The sequence below is a fragment of the Urocampus carinirostris genome, chromosome 19 (genome assembly GCF_059441175.1).
Source record: "Urocampus carinirostris isolate Australia breed hairy pipefish chromosome 19, RoL_Ucar_1.0, whole genome shotgun sequence".
NCBI lineage: Eukaryota > Metazoa > Chordata > Actinopteri > Syngnathiformes > Syngnathidae > Urocampus > Urocampus carinirostris.
The window spans coordinates 27379121-27398105 of NC_142367.1; the positions used below are offsets into that span (position 1 = coordinate 27379121).

The following is an 18985-nucleotide window of genomic DNA, read 5'->3' on the forward strand; positions in this document are numbered from 1 at the left end:
ATCTGTTAATGAGCCACAGCTGGCGCCACATGGGCGGGGCCAATTGGGCGCCATGGCAACCGTGACAGGTTTTCCCAGGAATCTTGTGAGTTTTGGAAGCACTTGGAAGAAGAAATCCTCTCTCGCTATGGGTGAGGAGAAAAAGTACCGAAAGTTAACTTATCACCTCTGTCATTACCAAATATTTGCGTTTTGTGTCTTATCTGCACAAATGGGTTGGAATATCTTCAATTGAAGGCTTTATTTTTTTGGCCTCATGCTGTCCGCTACCAAACGATCAACGTCTCCCTCCGCGGTGGCAGTGAAGTGCTACGGGAGGAGACTTTTAATGGACCTTTACCCTTTCTCTCTTTGCCTGTTTCTGCATCTGTGTGAAATATTATTTTATATTATTATCGTTATTACATTTCATGTCTATACTTCATACTGATGCTTATACTTAGCTTGTAAACTAAACATAATGCCACTGAGAACGCCACTGCCCCCTGGTGTATTGGATATGTCATTTGCGCCTTTGAGAACCACTGCAGTGCAGTTATCCCTGACTACTTCATGCTTCAGTTATCCCTGGTTTACTATTCTAGATTTGGTCATTGATATCAACGTAGCATGCATTGTTTTCTGAGCAGACAGCGCACAGCAAATGCTAACACGGGGCCAGGTTGGGGAGGGCTTTGTGTGTTGGGTGGGCATGACCTTCTGCATGCAAACAAACTGGGAAGCCCGGTAATAGCTATCTTATAGCTGCTCGTTTCATTGAAAAGAAATTCATCAATTAAATCGGACACAGGTGGGTTCTCTGTGGATTGTTTTCGGGTCCGGGAAGGGACTGAGGCTATAATTTCTTGTTCTATTGGTTAGAAATTAGCATTGTCTTTTGGGTATCGAAAATGTGACACATTTTTCAGGATAATTCATAATTGTGAATGTTTTTTTTGGGGGGGGGGGTCCAACTTCTTGTACATTAGTGGCCTAGTGCTGAATTCAGGTCAGGAAAACAACCTTTTAAGATTCAGCCTGACAACGAAGGACAATTAGACACATATGTCGCTCTATTTCAAATCCTTTCAATATACGGCCTTGTAGTCATCATTTTTAAGCAGAGATCTCTAGTCTAGACTATAATATAAATCTTAATTTGCGTGCGTGTGTCCGTACGGGGCTTATAGACTCCAAAACCACTGAACTGATTTTTGGTAGAATGGACACAATAGTACTTAAGACCCCTAGAAGTGTTTTTAGCTGGATTTGGTGTCAAAACAACATAGAATGATAACAACAAAATTGGTAAACAAATGGCTCTGGAGCTGCGTGCGGCTCTTTGGCACTCCCTAGTGGCTCCCTGGCGCTTTTTCAACAAACCATGACATCAGCTAAAGAGAATGCTGGTGTGATACAAGTCACTGAATAGTCTTTTGATATCGATAAATGCTATATGCTCTGGGCCGGTTACCGGATTTGTCGCGTTGCCAATTTTGCGGTCTTGAACAGTCGCTGGATGGACTCAAGCGTAGCAGCATTCTCCGGTAATCAAACTAAGGGCACTAATAGAACCAGGGCCCTCTTTTAATGAGGAGGAAACAAAAGGCGAGGACGCGGCTAATGAGGCTAGCCCGGTTGTATAGACTGCTGATCGACGGCCATTTTTTTTCAATTTGTCAGCATAAAGCCAGAAACGCCGCTAGCCGGGTCCGATTCCCGGAAAAATCGACGCAGGATCTTCTCGTTCGTTGGATCACACGCTCTGTTTTTGTGTGCGTAACACAATCCGTGTCCAGAATATTCATGCGCTTCTTTAAAACCAAGAGTGGCAAACTAATAACAAATCGGATGTGATCGTTTATTCACGCCAAAGGTATGTTGGGGAGGACGCAAACGCTAGTGAAGGAAAGCGGGTACTAAGGAGCCCCGAAATGAGATGGTATTTATTAACAAAACCAGGGACAAAGTAACAAACAAAAAAAGGGAGCACTAAACAAAAAGCATATTCCAAAGACAAAAAGGAATCAAATCAGAAAAAAACTAAAAAGAGAACTGAAGGGAAAAAAACGAGGAACAAAGTAACAACTAAGCAAATGTCCAAACCAGAAACAGGAAACAAACAAAAAAAATAATCAAACCAGACTTATTCCAACAAGAAAAAAAACCTACGAAAACTGTAAAGGGAAATGCCAGGCACAAAGTAACAAACCAAATGTCCAAACTGGAAACAGGAAACAAACAAAAAAAAACAGACAAGTTGATGAGCATGTAGTCCCTAGAATGTATCCGTTAGCATGACAATAGTTAATTGTTAGCATGTAGCTGCTAGCATGACTTGATAGCATCTTCTCGCTAGCACGAACCCGTCAGTATGACCCGAATAGCATCTACTCATGAGCGTGTAGCTGTGACCAATACTTATTTGCATGTAGCCGTTTAACATGTTAGAATGTGGTCTTTAGCATGTAGCCGTTAGCGTGACTTGTAAGCAATGTTTGGTTAGCTGTTAGCATAACTCGTTAGCATGTCGGTAGTCTTGATTTCAAGTAGCGGTGAGCGTGACTCATCAGCATTTACCTCTCAGCACAACTCATTAGCGTGTAGCTGCGACCAATACTTCTTTGCATGTAGCCGTTAGCATTTCCTCGCTAGCCCCAACCGATAATATTTCAATCAAGTCTGTCGAGTTATAGCGAGTTCGCTTTTCGGAAGATGGGATTTTGTTTCGGAGCTCTCGAGCGAGCGAAACAGCGCCACCTAATCGCAGTCCGTTTCAGAAGGTTCCTTAGGGTTGAAGCGGTTGTTTTTGTGTGTTTTGTGCGCTTAGGTCGGGAGATGGCCAACACCACCTTACCCGGGTACCCCCCTCACGTTCCCCCCACGGGCCAGGGCAGCTACCCCACATCCACCCTCGCTGGAATGGTTCCTGGTAAATCCCGTTCTACCGTTGACCACTAGGAGGCGCTAAATAATGCCTTCATGACAGTCAGTTACAAAGGACTGTGAGAATTTGTTTTTTTCTTCTTTTGACCCTTTATTTCTCCTAGCTTTCTCTTTTCTTTAGCGTTTTTCGTTTTTCCTTCGTCTTTCTTTTATTCATTTTTTATGGCTCTATTATAAGTTTCTTCTTTTTCCCCTTTTCCTTTTTTATTGTAGTTCTTTCCCCTTTTTTTAGACTGCTTTCACCTTTACATTTCTCTGAGTGGGCACTTGCCCTCCTGGTAATGCCCTTGCAATAAGGTGTCTTCTTGGAAATGCATATCGAAGTGGGAGCTTTTTGCGCTAAGTAGTAACAAAAACAGATAGTGAAAGGAAGAGGAAAAAAGGGAAAAGGAGAGAAAAATAGACAGACTTGGAAAAAGAGTGAAATAAAGAGTAAATTAAAAAGAGCGAGGGAGGGAGAAAAGGAAAAGAGATAGCAGAAGAGAGAAAAATAGACAGACCTAGAAAAAGAGTAAAATAAAGAAAGGTGAGGAGAGAAAGAGTAAATTAAAAAGAGAGAAACAAAGAGAAAGGAAAAGAAAAAGTGAAAAAGAGAAAGGGAAAAAGTAAAAAAGAGAGAGAGAGAGAGAAAGACTTAGAAAAAGAGAGTGAAATGGAGAAAGGAGAGGAAAAGAGTAGGTGAAAAAAAGAGTAAGAAAGTAAACAATTAAAGAAGTCATTAGGGAGCTTCTCTGAAAACGAGTGCAAAATAGCGCACGGAAGAATACGAACCAAACCCTCAAAGTGGGCAAAAGGCACAAATTCATTCACTGACATTTTTTGCCCAGCCTCGATGATGGTTTTAGGTACCCGTAGCAGCAAGAGGGTGGACCATTATTATCAATAATATCCTTATTGTTATTTAAGTAGAGCGAAGCTTATTTCAAATACAGCCTCTTTGATCGATGTGATTTGCATTTTTTGCTTATTGAAGAAATATTGGGATGTAATAACATGTTTTGCCCTGTAGGAGGCGCTAACTGCCGGTCTCGTTTTGCAGGGAGCGAGTTTTCGGGAACCCCCTACAGTCACCCGCAATACACCGCCTACAACGAAGCCTGGCGATTCGGCAATCCCGCGTTACTGAGTGAGTAGCGCGGCTAGCTTAGCGTGTTGACCAATGTATATATCGGGGCTTTTCAAGTCAATGAAGAGCTCCCAAAGAGCTCTACAATGAGCTTCACACTCTACCCATTCACTCAATCACCAAAAGGGAGTCAGCCTCCAAACGTTTAGAGGATAATCAAATAATCTTGCTAACAATTCAATTTTGACCATTGATGCTAACAGCTACATGCTACTTTCTTCAAATTTGTGCTAATGGCTACTTGCTAACAGTTTAATCTTGACCATTTATGCTAACAGCTACATGCTGAAAAATTATGATGTCTAAATGTTATCGCTTCATACTAACTGCTACATGCTAATTGCTTCATGTTAACACATGATGCTAACTGCTACTTTCTTAAAAATTGTGCTAATGGCTACTTGCTAACAGTTAAATCTTGACAACTTATGTTAACAGCTACATGCTGAAAAATTGTGATAACGTCTAATCGTTGTAGCTTCATACTAACTGCCAAATGTTAACATATGAGGCTAACTGCTACTTTCTTTTAAATTATGCTAGCGGCTACATGCTAACAGCTACATGCTGAAAAATTGTCTCATTGTTATAGCTTTATATTAACTGCTACATGTTGAAAAGTTATGATAATGTCTCATAGTCATAGCTTTATACTAACTGCTTCATGTCAACAAATGATACTAACGGCTACATGCTAACAGTTAAATCTTGACAATTTATGATCACGTCTAATTGTTATAGCTTCATCTTAACAAATGAACCTAATAGCTACTTGCTAAATGATACTTTCTTAAAAATGATACTAATGGCTACTTGCTAACAGCTACATGCTGAAAAATTGTGATAACGTCTAATCGTTATAGCTTCATACTAACTGCCAAATGTTAACATATGAGGCTAACTGCTACTTTCTTATAAATTATGCTAGCGGCTACATGCTAACAGTTAGATCATGGCCATTGATGCTAACAGCTACATGCTGAAAAATTGTCTCATTGTTATAGCTTTATATTAACTGCTACATGGTAAATACTTCATGTTAACAAATGATGCTAACCGCTACTTTATTAAAAATTGTGCTAACAGCTACATGTTGAAAAGTTATGATAATGTCTCATAGTCATAGCTTTATACTAACTGCTTCATGTCAACAAATGATACTAACGGCTACATGCTAAATGATACTTTCTTAAAAATGATGCTAATGGCTACTTGCTGAAAAATTGTGATAACGTCTAATCGTTAGAGCTTCACACTAACTGCTAAATGTTAACAAATGATGCTAAATGCTATTTTCTTAAAATTGATGCCAATTCTGTTAAATTTCAGGTTCCCCTTATTATTATAGCGCGGCGTCCAGAGGTTCCGTTCCGCCCGCCGCCGCCGCCGGCTACGACCGCCACTAGTTACCACGGAATCCGCCCGCGAGACTCTGGACGGGAGCGGCCGTCCACACTGTACATTCCTTTGGCTCGGCGTTTCCGAGCCGGAACTTTTCGGGACGTGGCGGCGGACTTTGCTCCTGGCTTAAAGGGACGGTGTGTGTGGCGCCTTCTAGTGGTGAAAAAGGATTCATTCAAGGAAAGGAAACCCATCTTGGAAATGGGGATTTTCTAATGTCAGGAATATTTATTTAATCTATTACCCCCTTTTTTTTACTTTATTCTCCTTGGTATTCTTTTGTTTATTCTCTTTTTTTCCTTCCTTTTTATGCATCTGTTTTTTCTCTTCTCTTTTCTTTGATTTCTTATTTTCATCTTTATTACTCTTTCCCTTCATCTGTTTTTTTATTCTGCCTGTATTCTTTGGACTTTATTCTCCTTTTTTCTTCTATTTCTTGTTTATATTCTTTGTGTTTTTTTTCCTATTTTAATCTTTTTCTTGCTTCCTTTTTCCTAATTTCTCTGTTTGATTCTTGGTCCACGAAAAGCCTGGGCGAAAAAACAATGATCACTTTGAGTCTATATAACTCTCATTTTACGAGTTTTTATATGACACGCTGTCCCTCAAAATATTGGAGCGAAAAGGAGAATGCCCGCCGTACTTTCCACTCATGGTCCTGCCTGGCTGAAGGCCGTGAGAAGACGGGGACTCTGTGATACACAATCAACATGTTAAAAAGGTAAAAAAAAAACTGCTGCGAGTCGCCAACGGAGCAAGAGGATGTATTACTGTAAAATGGAACTTTGACGTGTATCGCCGTTGATGGCACCCAATGAGGTATGGTTTTTTTTGTTACCGTTTATTTTTCCTTTTTAAAACAGTGCTTCTCAACTTCGGGACCCAAATAGAGAAGGGAAACCTGGGCTCATTCTAATTTTAGTATGGCCATTTATTGTTAAGGAGTTCGATATGTTGCTTAGTGCGTCCCCTGGCCATGATATTTTCGTCTTCTTTCGATTCTCCAATGTTACACAATTTTCAATAAAATCGTTGGAGTCGGCCTGACACAGCCAAATTCCTATCAGCTTGTAAGCTGTTGCTGCCATTTAAACTCTGGGGAAACAAGCCTGGAATTTCCTGTCTTAAACAAATGTGTCCTCATTATTTCAAGCTCCGACTCCGTTAATCCACAACAATCTCCCTTTGGGAGTTTATCTCCCACACCAAATAACCAAAAATAAAATTTAAAAAATGATACAGAATAAAGGTAAAGTATACTAAATCATAGCTGTACTTCTAATACATGGACGTAATAACCGAATTGTAAAATTCAAATGCCAGCGTGTCAGCCTGCTGTAATTAATTTAACTCGTGTTGATAAGGTTTTGCTTATCAGACACTCCAAACATTGACTTAAACATTTCAACCCATGTACTCTGGCTTATTTCTCCTGCCAAGAACAGGTCCACGGCTCGCTTTTGGATCCTGACCCACCAGTTGAGAAGCACAGTTTTAAAGGGCTGAATTTCCTGTTCTTTACATCTCTTGATTTTGCACTATGTTGTTTCTCATTTTCCATGCATATATGCTATAAGGTTGGCATTTAAAGGGGCAGTGTGTATTATTGGACCAATATATGCCACCAAAAACCAGTACGTACTTGATTTATTGAATATTTGACCGCTACAAACCACACAGCTGCAGAAAAATAGCAATAATTCAACACAAGGGTGAGTTTTTAGAGTATATTCACTCGTACAGTGGGAATGTTTATTAGATTTAAAGATTGGACCCAAAAATGATGGACTACATTGAATTAGCACCACCGTTTGGTAAATAATGTATTCATATTTTTGGGGAAAAGGGGTGAATATTGTTTTTTTAAAACAAGACATTTATTATCGATTTAGGTAGCAGCTTATTAGGGTGGAAAGCATTCCCCTTCTCTCTCTGTGCCAAAGGTTCCAAAAAAAAAAACACCTTATGGTTTGCACTATTTGGTGACATTTTTACGAAACAACTACTTGCACCTTGTTATTTAGGACAAAAATCAGCCCTGAAAATTTAGTAACTGAGGGTGGAAGGCATGTATGAAGTGGTATACTCATATTGATATGGGAAATTAGCTCTGATGATGTTATTTCGGAAAAAAATATTTGTGATAATGGATCAAAAAGGTATTTATCAAAACAGTATCAGAGTAAAATACGTGACTGGAAAACATGGGATATAAATATGATAGGTACAGAGGAGGATTTAATGTTTAAATACACACTGTCCCTTTAAAAAGGGGTGTCAAACAGGAGACGAGGCTGAGCACACAAGCGGCAGGTTGAAATATGTCCATTTGATGACGTCTCTCACTTTCTTTTTTATCTCACTCCCCCAGAGAACATTTGTTCCATCTCGTGGCCCCTGACACCCCACGATATGCACTAGAGATCAGGTTTTTCCTCACTTAAAGTCTTTGGCAGGACCAGATTCAATAACCATTCCCACCCGCCAAGAACAAAGTCTGACATTCTTTTAGGCGGATTTTTATTTTCTGTGGCTGAGTAAAAACTAAGAGCCATTCGCCAAAGACAAGGTTGTTTATTTACAGATTGATGATATAATTGTTATTTTATGATGGTTCCAAATCAAGGGACAGTGTACAAACACTATGCAGTTGGCTTATTTCCCCTTGTGTAAATAAAGGAGTTCTTTCATGTTTGTGGCAGTTATCACTCTTAGTCATGCCTTTCATGACAATTAAAAATTTTCTTTCTTTCTTTCTTTCTTTCTTTCTTTCTTTCTTTCTTTCTTTCTTTCTTTCTTTCTTTCTTTCTTTCTTTCTTTCTTTCTTTCTTTCTTTCTTTCTTTCTTTCTTCTTTTCTTTCTTTCTTTCTTTCTTTCTTTCTTTTCTTTCTTTCTTTCTTTCTTTCTTTCTTTCTTTCTTTCTTTCTTTCTTTCTTTCTTTCTTTCTTTCTTTCTTTCTTTCTTTCTTTCTTTCTTTCTTTCTTTCTTTCTTTCTTTCTTTTCTTTCTTTCTTTCTTTCTTTCTTTCTTTCTTTCTTCTTTCTTTTCTTTCTTTCTTTCTTTCTTTCTTTCTTTCTTTCTTTTCTTTCTTTCTTTCTTTCTTTCTTTCTTTCTTTCTTTCTTTTCTTTCTTTCTTTCTTTCTTTCTTTCTTTCTTTCTTTCTTTCTTTCTTTCTTTCTTTCTTTCTTTCTTTCTTTCTTTCTTTCTTTCTTTCTTTCTTTTCTTTCTTTCTTTCTTTCTTTCTTTCTTTCTTTCTTTCTTTCTTTTCTTTCTTTCTTTCTTTCTTTCTTTCTTTCTTTCTTTCTTTCCTTTCTTTCTTTCTTTCTTTCTTTCTTTCTTTCTTTCTTTCTTTCTTTCTTTCCTTTCTTTCTTTCTTTCTTTCTTTCTTTCTTTCTTTCTTTCTTTCTTTCTTTCTTTTCTTTCTTTCTTTCTTTCTTTCTTTCTTTCTCTTTCTTTCTTTCTTTCTTTCTTTCTTTTCTTTCTTTCTTTCTTTCTTTCTTTCTTTCTTTCTTTCTTTCTTTCTTTCTTTCTTTCTTTTCTTTCTTTCTTTCTTTCTTTCTTTCTTTCTTTCTTTCTTTCCTTTCTTTCTTTCTTTCTTTCTTTCTTTCTTTCTTTCTTTCTTTCTTTCTTTCTTTCTTTCTTTCTTTCTTTCTTTCTTTTCTTTCTTTCCTTTCTTTCTTTCTTTTCTTTTCTTTCTTTCTTTCTTTCTTTCTTTCTTTCTTTCTTTCTTTCTTTCTTTCTTTCTTTCTTTCTGGGGTATGCAGACATTTTGGCACAAAATATGACTGCTGCAGGTTTCTAAAAATACTTAAAATTGGCCCAATTTTTATAAAGAACATTGCCTGCATAGAATGACTTTAACGTCATTGATTAACAATTATTTTGCAGAACTTGAGCCTTACCTCAAGGCAGCTGCTACAGATTCTTGCAAAATGGTGTGTTGGGTCACTGACAAAAATAGAAAAGGCAACTCAATTTTAAAAATTACCATATTTTCCGCACTACAATGTGGACCAAATAGTTTAGTTAAACTTATTACCCACTTGGGATTCAAGAAATGCCAACATTTTCTTTTTCGCCTCACAACTTTACTGTGCTTATGACAATAAACACTTGGAATTGAGTTTAGTCTGAAAATATGTAGCTCACCAAAGTGGTTGTGTTATATCCGTGAGTTTAAAAAAAGTCTTTCTGTTTTGACAGCCTGTAAAAGGTTCCACTTCTTGACCTTCAAACAACTTTAGCCAATAGTGATGAATTCAAATGATGATTGACACATTGGTTAGCCAATGAAAAGCCAGTAAATAAATCCCAGCATTCATTGGGGAAAACCTAGTCAGAGGCTTCTAGTTAGTACGAAGACTTTGCGATTTAATATTGATCCATAAATGAAGCGCATGGTCAGCTCTTGAAAAAAAATTAAGACTTTTAGATGCATCTCATAGTGCGGAATATACGGTAATTAAAATAAATTAACAAACTTCATATTTTGCATAAAATGGGCCTCACCTCAAGGCAGATGATGGTCATTGTTCACCCTCTTGCTGCTACGGGTTCACAAAATGGTGTCTTTGGTGACTGAAAAAATGGATAAAAAGACTAGGTGATTTTAGAAAATCATCAAAATAAAAGAAACTTGCATTCATTTTGCAATAAAAGCCTCACCTCCATTCAGATGACTCATTGGTTCTCAAAAATGAGAAAAGACTAGACCATTCCCGGCGGCAGATGTCTGTAGAGAACCGGTAGGGTTGCGTTGTTAGCATAAAGTTTTTTAAACTTGGTTCTGTAGTTTGTTAATATAAAGCCATCACCGAATTTTTTTTAACATGGAGTTAGCATTTAGTTTGCATCACTTTTTAGTATGAACCCATTTAGCATTATTTGTAAATATGAAGTTGTTACAATATAGCCATTCCCAAAATTTTTGGGCATGAAGAAGTTAGCACTGCTGACAGTGTTTACAGCCAGCTTGCGCTAATACTTGGGCTGGCTATGCTAGCAGCGCACATAGCAGTTAGCATACACTCTTTGGAATTCACCATTTACCCATGGTTAAAGGTAATGTGGGTCAAGCCCCCTCAAGCCACCCTGGAAAAGCCCTCGTTTCCATGACTACCAATAGAATGAATGGGCCCATGTATTCCGGATGGGGATTTTTTTGGATAATGGGTACATGTTTTGCATAAAATGAGCCTCACCTGAAGGCAGATGTCATTGTCCACCCTCTTGCTGCTACGGGTTCGCAAAAAAATGGTGTGTTTGGTCACTGAAGAAAAAAATGATAAGAAAAATAATCCAAAAAAATGTTGCATAAAATGAGCCTCACCTGCATTCAGATGATTCGATTGTTCACCATCTTGCTGCTACAGGTTCCAAAAAAATGGATAAGAAAAGACGAGCCAATTGTAAAAACTAATTAAAAAAATGAAGAGCAAAATGCTGTCTTTGGTCACTGAAAACATTGAGGAAAATAAACAAATGAAAAAACTAGCATTCATTTTGCATAAAATGGGCCTCACCTCAAGGCAGTTGACGTCATTGGTCACCATCTTGCTGCTACGGCTTCCCAAAAACACTCAAAAAATGAAAAGCAAAAATGGATAAGAATAAACAAGCAGATTCAAAAAAATAATAATCAGAACAATTTTTTTGCATAAAATGAACCTCACCTCCATTCAGATGACTAATTGGTCACCATCTTGCTGCTACGGCTTCCAAAAAAATGAAGAGCAAAACGGTGTCTTTGGTCACTGAAAACATTGATAAGAAAAGACAAGCTGATTTTAAAAACTAATAAAAACAAAAGAAACTTGCATTCGTTTTGCATAAAATGAGCCTCACCATCTTGCTGCTACGGGTTCTCAAAAAGACTCAAATACAGGAAAATGTTGTCTTTGGTCACTGAAAAAAAATGGAAAAAAATAGAAATGATGAACATTGCATTCATTTTGCGTAAAATGAGCCTCACCATCTTGCTGCTACGGGTAGCCAAAAACACTCAAAAAATGAAAAGCAAAAATGGATAAGAATAAACAAGCAGATTCAAAAAAATAATAATCAGAACAATTTTTTTGCATAAAATGAACCTCACCTCCATTCAGATGACTAATTGGTCACCATCTTGCTGCTACGGCTTCCAAAAAAATGAAGAGCAAAACGGTGTCTTTGGTCACTGAAAACATTGATAAGAAAAGACAAGCTGATTTTAAAAACTAATAAAAACAAAAGAAACTTGCATTCGTTTTGCATAAAATGAGCCTCACCATCTTGCTGCTACGGGTTCTCAAAAAGACTCAAATACAGGAAAATGTTGTCTTTGGTCACTGAAAAAAAATGGAAAAAAATAGAAATGATGAACATTGCATTCATTTTGCGTAAAATGAGCCTCACCATCTTGCTGCTACGGGTAGCCAAAATTCTCAAAAAGACTCCAAAAAATGAAGAGTGAGAAACAGCGAGCTGATTTGAAAAAAATAATCAAAATAAATGAAGAAACTTGCATTCATTTTGCAATAAATTAGACTCATCTCAAAGCAGATGACTAATTGCTCACCATCTTGCTGCTACGGCTTCTCAAAAAGACTGAAAAAAATGAGAAACAGCGAGCCAATTTGAAAAAAATAATCAAACTAAATGAAGAAACTTGCATTCAATTTGCAGACAATGAGCCTCACCTAGGGCAGTTGACGCCATTGTTCACCATCTTGCTGCTACGGCTTCCCAATGGAGAAAAATGGGTCCCTTTGGTCACTGAAAAAAATGATAAGACAAGCCAAATTTAAAAACTAAAAAAAAAAAAAATGAAGAAACTTGAATTCATTTTGCATCAAATGGGCCTCACCTCAAGGCAGATGACGTCATTGCTCACCATCTTGCTGCTACGGCTTCCCAATAATCTCAAAAAATGAAGAGCAAAATGGTGTCTTTGGTCACTAAAAAAAAAAAAAGAAAAGACGAGCTGATTTTAAAAATATAATCCACATCTTTTCTTTATAATTAAGAAACATTGACTTACCTGAAGTCAGATGTGCTGAAAAATGACAAAATCATCACCAAAGCCAAAAACGCAAGAGGAAAACTAAGAACCAGAAACAAAAAACAAATGAATTGGAATGAAACTACAAAAAGGGGAAAGAATTGCAAATCGCTTGACACAGTGTCCAAAATGTCCTTATGAAGGGTCAGTCTAATGAGGGACAGGTGCGGGTGATTGGACACACCTGTCCCCGGTCACGAACCGAATAGGCGCCCTCTGGTGGACGCAGGCGCGACAGACACTGTCAATGTTTCTGGCAACACGGTTAAAGGGGAAAAAATACATGAGAACACTGAGAAAAAGTGCGCTATTTGTCCTCTCTTTTTACACGTGAAACATTTTCTATGACTTTTGTCTGTCCTTTGTCCTCCCCCCACCGTCCAGGGTTCATTTTCCAAAGGACTCGCTTCTCCCCGGTCCTTGCCTCTTTCCTTAAGAGAAATCCGATCGGCCGATCGAGCCGAGCAGTTTGATCTTTCCCCGTTTGTGTCGCGCTCTTAAATATTTCATCCGAGCTTTTGTCTTGCTGCTGCTACGTTTGGGCGTAACAGGAGGACGGCGAGCAGCTGGGACGGAGCGCTCCGTCACGTCGGTGTCGCTTTACTAAACAGAACATAGAATGATGGGGCTTCATTTAGATCCTGCTTCTCATCTTCTGGGTTTGTCTCTGGTGAACCCTACTATCATGGTGTCCTTGAATAACATGGTGTTGTAATGGTGTCCTTGACTATTATGGTGTCCTTAACTAGCATGGTGCCCTCTACTATCTTGATGTCCTTGACTATCATGGAGTCCTCTACTATCTTGGTGTCCTTAACTGTCGTGGTGTTCTCGACTAGCATGGTGCCCTCTACTATCTTGGTGTCCTTGATTATCATGGTGTCCTCTACTATCTTGGTGTCCTTGACTATTATGGTGTTTTCAACTATCATGGTGCCCTCTACTATCATGGTGTTATAATGGTGTCCTTGACTATCATGGTGTTCTCGACTTTCATGGTGCCCTCTACTATCATAGTGTTTTTGACTTTAATGGTGTCCTTTACTATCTTGGTGTCCTTGACTATCATGGTGTTCTCGACTTTCATGGTGCCCTCTACTATCATGGTGTTATAATGGTGTCCTTGACTATCATGGTGTTCTCAAATATCATGGTGCCCTCTACTATCATAGTGTTTTTGACTTTAATGGTGTCCTTTACTATCTTGGTGTCCTTGACTATCATGGTGTTTTCAACTATCATGGTGCTCTCTACTATCATGGTGTTATAATGGTGTCCTTCACTATCATGGTGTTTTTGACTATCATAGTGCCCTTTACTATCATGGTGTCCTCTACTATTAATGTGTCCTCTACTCTCATGGTGTTATAATGGTATCCTCTACTTACTTGGTGTCCTCTACTATCACGATGTCCTCAAGTATCATGGTTTGTCTCTGTCGAACCCTTTCCGACGTAGCTCACCTGTCAACCCAAACCAGAACAACTCATTTCCTTAAATGGTAAACAGACTGCTTATATAGCGCTGTAACCAGTCACGGGGAACTCCGAAGCACTTTACAATGTACTTCACACTCTCCCCATTGACACACTCACACCGATAGCGAAGTCAGCCATGCCTAGTGACCTACCTGCTTACCAGGGGCATTAGGGGTTCAGTGTCTTGCCCAAGGACATATTGACATTCTACTCAGGATGGCTGGGAATCAAACCTGTCTCCCCATTCAAACGACCCAAAGCCACCCAAGATATCACCGCCTTCATGACCTTATTAGCATAGCACTTGATCCGAATAGAAATCATCACGCCCTCCAGAGGTAGAGAATTATTTTGCGCAGCCACTTTTCCTTTTTTTATTTGTTCAAAAAGTTGAAACTATCCAATAAAGTGTGATTGTTATTGTTGATGCTTCACAAGAAATGACAGTTTTCTGTTTTGATCTTTGAAGTCTGAAATGTGGCACGATGTTCAAGGGGGCCGAATACTTTCGCAAGCCACTCTATATAGATAGATTTAACCTGCATTTCATCTCATTTAAAGAAACGGTACCCATCTGTTCCCAAACCAGTTTTCGGAACGTGAGTTTTCGCGGGCGTACCCTGTAAGGAAGACGACGCCCATGATTAATTTAACGTGACTAATTAGGAACGGGAGAACAGGTGACGGGCAGAGGACCGAAGACAACGGGAAGAGGTGGAGAAGAATCGAAGCGTGTAACCTGACCTCGGGGGACTTTCCGGTGTTTTGTCAGGGGAGACGGAGAAACGGTAGAGCAGGGCAACGCGGAAGAAGAGGGCACGTCAGTTCCACGCTCGAGTGGAAGACGGCGCCACCCGGGAGAATTTCCTCCTCCTTGGATTTGAACGACGATGCTTTTGTCATTTATAATTGCCAATGAAAAGGGATTTTTCAAACACCTTCACGTCATGCTGTTGGGTCATTCTAGCAATTGAGAAAATGCAGCTTTACACCTGAACCGACGTCAACAATATGAAATGTAGATATGCTTATTTCAACCGTCAAACTGGTTTTAGCCGGGGGCCACAAATGCTATAAAAAAATCTCACTGGGGCCAGACTAGTAAGTTGAAGAGAAAGAGAGAGCAGATAGGGACAACAAGGGAAACAGAGTAAAAGTGAGAGAAAAAGAGAGAGCAGAAAAGAGAAGAAGGGAAATTAATATCGAGAGAAAAAGAAAGTGAAAAAAGAGAAAGATAAAAAGAATAAGAAAAGTGAAACGACAGAAAGAAAAAGAGTCAGCAGGAGAAAAAGAGACAAAGTGAGGTGAGAGAGAGAGAGTGGTCAAAAAAGGAAAGAAAAAAATAAAGAAAGAAAATTAAAGTGTAAATGAGAGAGAGAAAATAGAAAGAGAGCAAGACAGAGAAAAAGAAAAAGTTAGAGAGTGAGAGAGAAAGAGAGTGAACAGGAGAAAGAAAAAGAGGAAGAAATAAATAAATAAAAATGAGTCAGACAGAAATGGAGAAATACGACCACAATTGTTTTGCAAGTGTTACCTGGCTTGGGTGAAATATTTCAAACCACAGCTCATTTTCCTCTTGCGCTTCTCTCACTGTTGTCTTGCGGGCTGGATTTAAACCATGGGTGGGCCTGATCTGGCCCCCGGGCCGCCTGTTTGACACTTGTGACATAAATAAAGAAAAACAAAATAAGAGTTTTAGCAGCGAAGGGGCAATCAAATTAAGAGACCCCCAAAAATGTCTTTTTTCTTATTCTTTTTACCTTTTTTTTCTCTCTCTCCTTTTTTCTATTTTTTTTCTTTTTTCTTGCCTTTTCTTTAGTTCTCTAGTTTTTATATTCATTGTTACTTTTTTTCTTTGTGTCCTAGCTTTTTTACTTTTATTTGTTTTCCCCTTTTACTTCCTGTTTTCCTTTGTTCCCGTTATTTCTCTTTTGTTTATGACTTCGGTTGTTTCTTTATACATTTTTCTCTCGATTTCGGTAAATCGGTAAATAAATGTCAGCGCCAAATATTTAGCTTGGATTTTAACGAACTACACTTGATGAAAAGGGATTTTCCAAACACCTTCACTCACGAGCAAGCAGAGGCAAAACATGTCATTTGTTTATTTTATCAATTGAGTAAATGCCGCTTTACACCTGAACCCACTCACCGCACAAATCATATATGCTTACCTCAACTGTCGTACTGCTTTGACATAAATACAAAATAAGAGTTTTAGCAGCAAACAGGCGATAAAATCAAGATACCCCCCAAAATGTCTTTTTTCCAGATTTTTTTTCTTATTCTTTATTTTTTACCTTATTTTCTTTTTTGTCTCTTTTTTTCTATCTTTTTCCTTTTTTTTGCCTTTTCTTTAGTTCTCTAGTTTCCTTTTTTATTTTAATTGTGACTTGCTTTTTTGTGTGTCCTAGCTCTTTATTTTTACATTTTCCCCCTTTTTTTTACCCTTTTTTCTTTTTTGTCTCTTTTTTTTCCTTTTTTGTCTTTTCTTTAGTTCTCTAGTTTCCTTTTTTATTTTAATTGTGACTTGCTTTTTTGTGTGTCCTAGCTCTTTATTTTTACATTTTTCCCCTTTTTTTTACCTTTTTTTTCCTTTTTCGTCACTTTTTTTCCCTTTTTGTTTTTCTTTAGTTTTCTAGTTTCTTTTTTTTTTTTAATTGTGACTTGCTTTTTTTTCTTTGTGTCCTAGCTTTTACTTTTACATTTTTCCTTTTTTTTTTCTTTTTTTTTTTTTTTTTTCTCTAACTTTATTTGCTTTTTATTTAGTTCTCTAGTTTTTCTATGTGTCCTAGCTTTTTACTTTTACATTTTTACCCTTTTTTTTCCTCTCTTGTTCATTACTTCTGTTGTTTCTTTATACATTTTTATCTCGTTTTCTATATTTTTTGCCTTTTCTTTAGTTCTCTAGTTTCCTTTATTATTTTAATTGTAACTTGCCTTTTTTCCTTTGTGTCCTAGCTTTTTACTATTACATTTTTTCCCTCTTTTCCCTTCCTGTTTTTTTCCTCTTTTGTTTATGACTTGTTTTGTTTCTTCATACATTTTTATGTCGTTTTCCACTTTTTTTCCTTTCTTAAGTCGCTGTGTGCCTAATGTTCCGTGCTAATTAGTAATATCGGGATAAGAGACACAAAGTCAATCCGAAGAGTCGTTCGGGTGCCAAAAAAGCCAGCTCTATTGAGTGAGCCGAGCCGAATGAGCCGCTTCTCTCGAAAAAACAAAAAATCTTGCACGACAACATTGACGTAGGTATGATAGGTCACGTCGTCTACGAAAACTAGAATTTGAAAAAAATAACAGAATAAATCATATAATAAATGATTTCATATTTAATAATAATAAAACCATGATAGAATATTGCCGCCTCTCTCGCAAGAACTCCAGCTCACGTGCACGCTTGCTTTTATTTACTCAATCTCTTGCTGATATTGACTTTAAAACGCCGCACCGGAGAGGGAACCCGTGTCGTTTTTGCCGAGAAGGTCGTAGGACGCTCAGGCCTATTTCTTCACAATAATAAGAATAATAAGGGAGGTCCCCCTCCCCCCTCGTCCCCCTAACAACATTGTAAATTACGGCAGCTTCCATTTGTGTGGGCGGAGCCAAGTGAGGAGAAAATTCTACTCGGTTACTTACGTCCGACGCTCGGTGCGGTCGGATGCACCCGGGAACAAACGGGAGAAGCAAGGGGGGCGCAGGGTATTTTCGGGGGGCCCCGCTGCCGGGATCATTCTATAAAGACACATTTAGGTAAGAAGTCGGGTCCGTTTTATGAGGGAACGCTTCCGGTGTTCCAGAGGGGAGAATGGATCTTTACGTGAATTCTGTCTTTTCGGAAAAATGGGAAAAAAGAGAGGAAAAAGCGAAAGATAGAAGAAAAGAGAAATGGAAAAAAAGAAAAATAGAGAAAAAGGAAAAGGGAAAGGGAGAGGAAAATAATGGAAAAAAAGAGAGAAAAGGAAAAGAGAAGAGAAGAGAAGATAAAAGAAGAGAAGAAAAGGAAAAGAACAGGAAAAGAGAAGAGAAGAGAGGAGAGAAGGAAAAGAGAAGAAAAGGGAAGAGAAAGGGAAAAGAAGAGAAAGAGAAGAGAACCAACGAGAAAGGGAAAAGAACGGGAGAAGAGAAGAGAAAAGGAAAAGAACAGGAAAAGAGAAGAGAAAAGAAGAGAAGAAAAAGGGAAGGGAAAGGGAAAAGAAGAGAAGGGAAGAGAAAGTGAAAAGAAGATAGTCAAGTCAAGTCAAGTCATTTTTATTTGTGACGCCCTAAATCACCAAGAGTCTCAAAGGGCTTCACAGATTGTTACACTAAGATAAGAGAAGCAAAGAGAAGAGAAGAGAAGAGAGAGGAAAGAAAGGGAAAAGAGAGAGAAAAAAGAGTGAGAGAGAAGAGAGTTAGCAAAAGAGAGAAAGTAAGAGAATAAAAGATTGAGAAAGAAAGGAATTTGCGTGGCGCTTCACCTCAAGGCTGCCGGCCTCTCGCGCCCGTCTCCTCCCGTTAGACTCTACGGGCCGAGATGTTCCCTGCGTCCCGTCTGTAATGAGACAGGACAGAGGTGAGAACAGCTCAAGAAATCAGAGAAACCCTCTTGAAAGCGGAACGAAGCGGGGACCACGGGAAAACAAAATGCGGTTTTGCACTTTTTGACAAAATACGCCAACAGCGATTAAAAACTGCGTCGTGTCGATCCTGGAATCGAAGCAAAAGTGGATAGAGTAAAACTATGGTTTCTCGAGAATAACGGGAGGCGAGATATCATCGTGGAAAAGCGTTCCTTCCCGAGTTCCTCCTAAACTTCTACCACCCGGTCTGCCTGACTTCGGTCCACACCCTTACACCACTATTTTGTCAATGGAGTATCCCCATACACCGGTGCTCCTCTCAAAGTCTGCAGTTTTTCGTAGCCGGTTGGGTTCCTGGCAATGTTCCCTCCGAGTCTTTGAGCCGAAGAGTAAGAACAGACTTTGTCGCTCGAGATCAGCGAGCGGATTCGTCTTTCGGATAGCGTGAGGAAAAC

General features: G+C 38.6%; 1 protein-coding gene and 3 long non-coding RNA genes across 5 annotated transcripts in view; 1 reads left to right on the top strand and 3 right to left on the bottom strand.

Moving 5' to 3' along the window:
* The window catches only part of LOC148347883 (paired box protein Pax-2a-like), a 69281-nt gene extending 62912 nt beyond the window's left edge, over positions 1-6369 (top strand). The window contains exons 9-11 of the mRNA XM_088324286.1: positions 2810-2911; positions 3965-4051; positions 5381-6369. Coding sequence (XP_088180412.1) covers positions 2810-2911; positions 3965-4051; positions 5381-5457 — 266 coding nt within the window. The 3' untranslated portion in view covers positions 5458-6369. The remainder of the gene's footprint in view (positions 1-2809; positions 2912-3964; positions 4052-5380) is intronic.
* Positions 6370-9976: 3607 nt separating this feature from the next.
* LOC148347884 (uncharacterized) lies at positions 9977-11160 on the bottom strand. Of its 2 annotated transcripts, XR_015848114.1 has the most exons (5): positions 11124-11160; positions 10974-11016; positions 10781-10906; positions 10653-10720; positions 9977-10029 (listed from the first exon to the last, which is right to left on the bottom strand). It is a non-coding gene; the product is annotated as an uncharacterized LOC148347884 (long non-coding RNA). The 2 variants fall into 2 exon arrangements; XR_015848113.1 differs by lacking the exon at positions 11124-11160 and having other exon boundaries at positions 10974-11085.
* Positions 11161-11720: 560 nt separating this feature from the next.
* LOC148347885 (uncharacterized) lies at positions 11721-12584 on the bottom strand. Its single transcript, XR_015848181.1, has 6 exons — positions 12470-12584; positions 12296-12350; positions 12129-12204; positions 12008-12036; positions 11845-11913; positions 11721-11777 (listed from the first exon to the last, which is right to left on the bottom strand). It is a non-coding gene; the product is annotated as an uncharacterized LOC148347885 (long non-coding RNA).
* A 1277-nt stretch (positions 12585-13861) lies between these two features.
* LOC148347886 (uncharacterized) lies at positions 13862-18504 on the bottom strand. The gene is made up of 4 exons (XR_015847825.1): positions 18429-18504; positions 17608-17703; positions 15503-15627; positions 13862-13953 (listed from the first exon to the last, which is right to left on the bottom strand). It is a non-coding gene; the product is annotated as an uncharacterized LOC148347886 (long non-coding RNA).
* Positions 18505-18985: the final 481 nt, after the last annotated feature.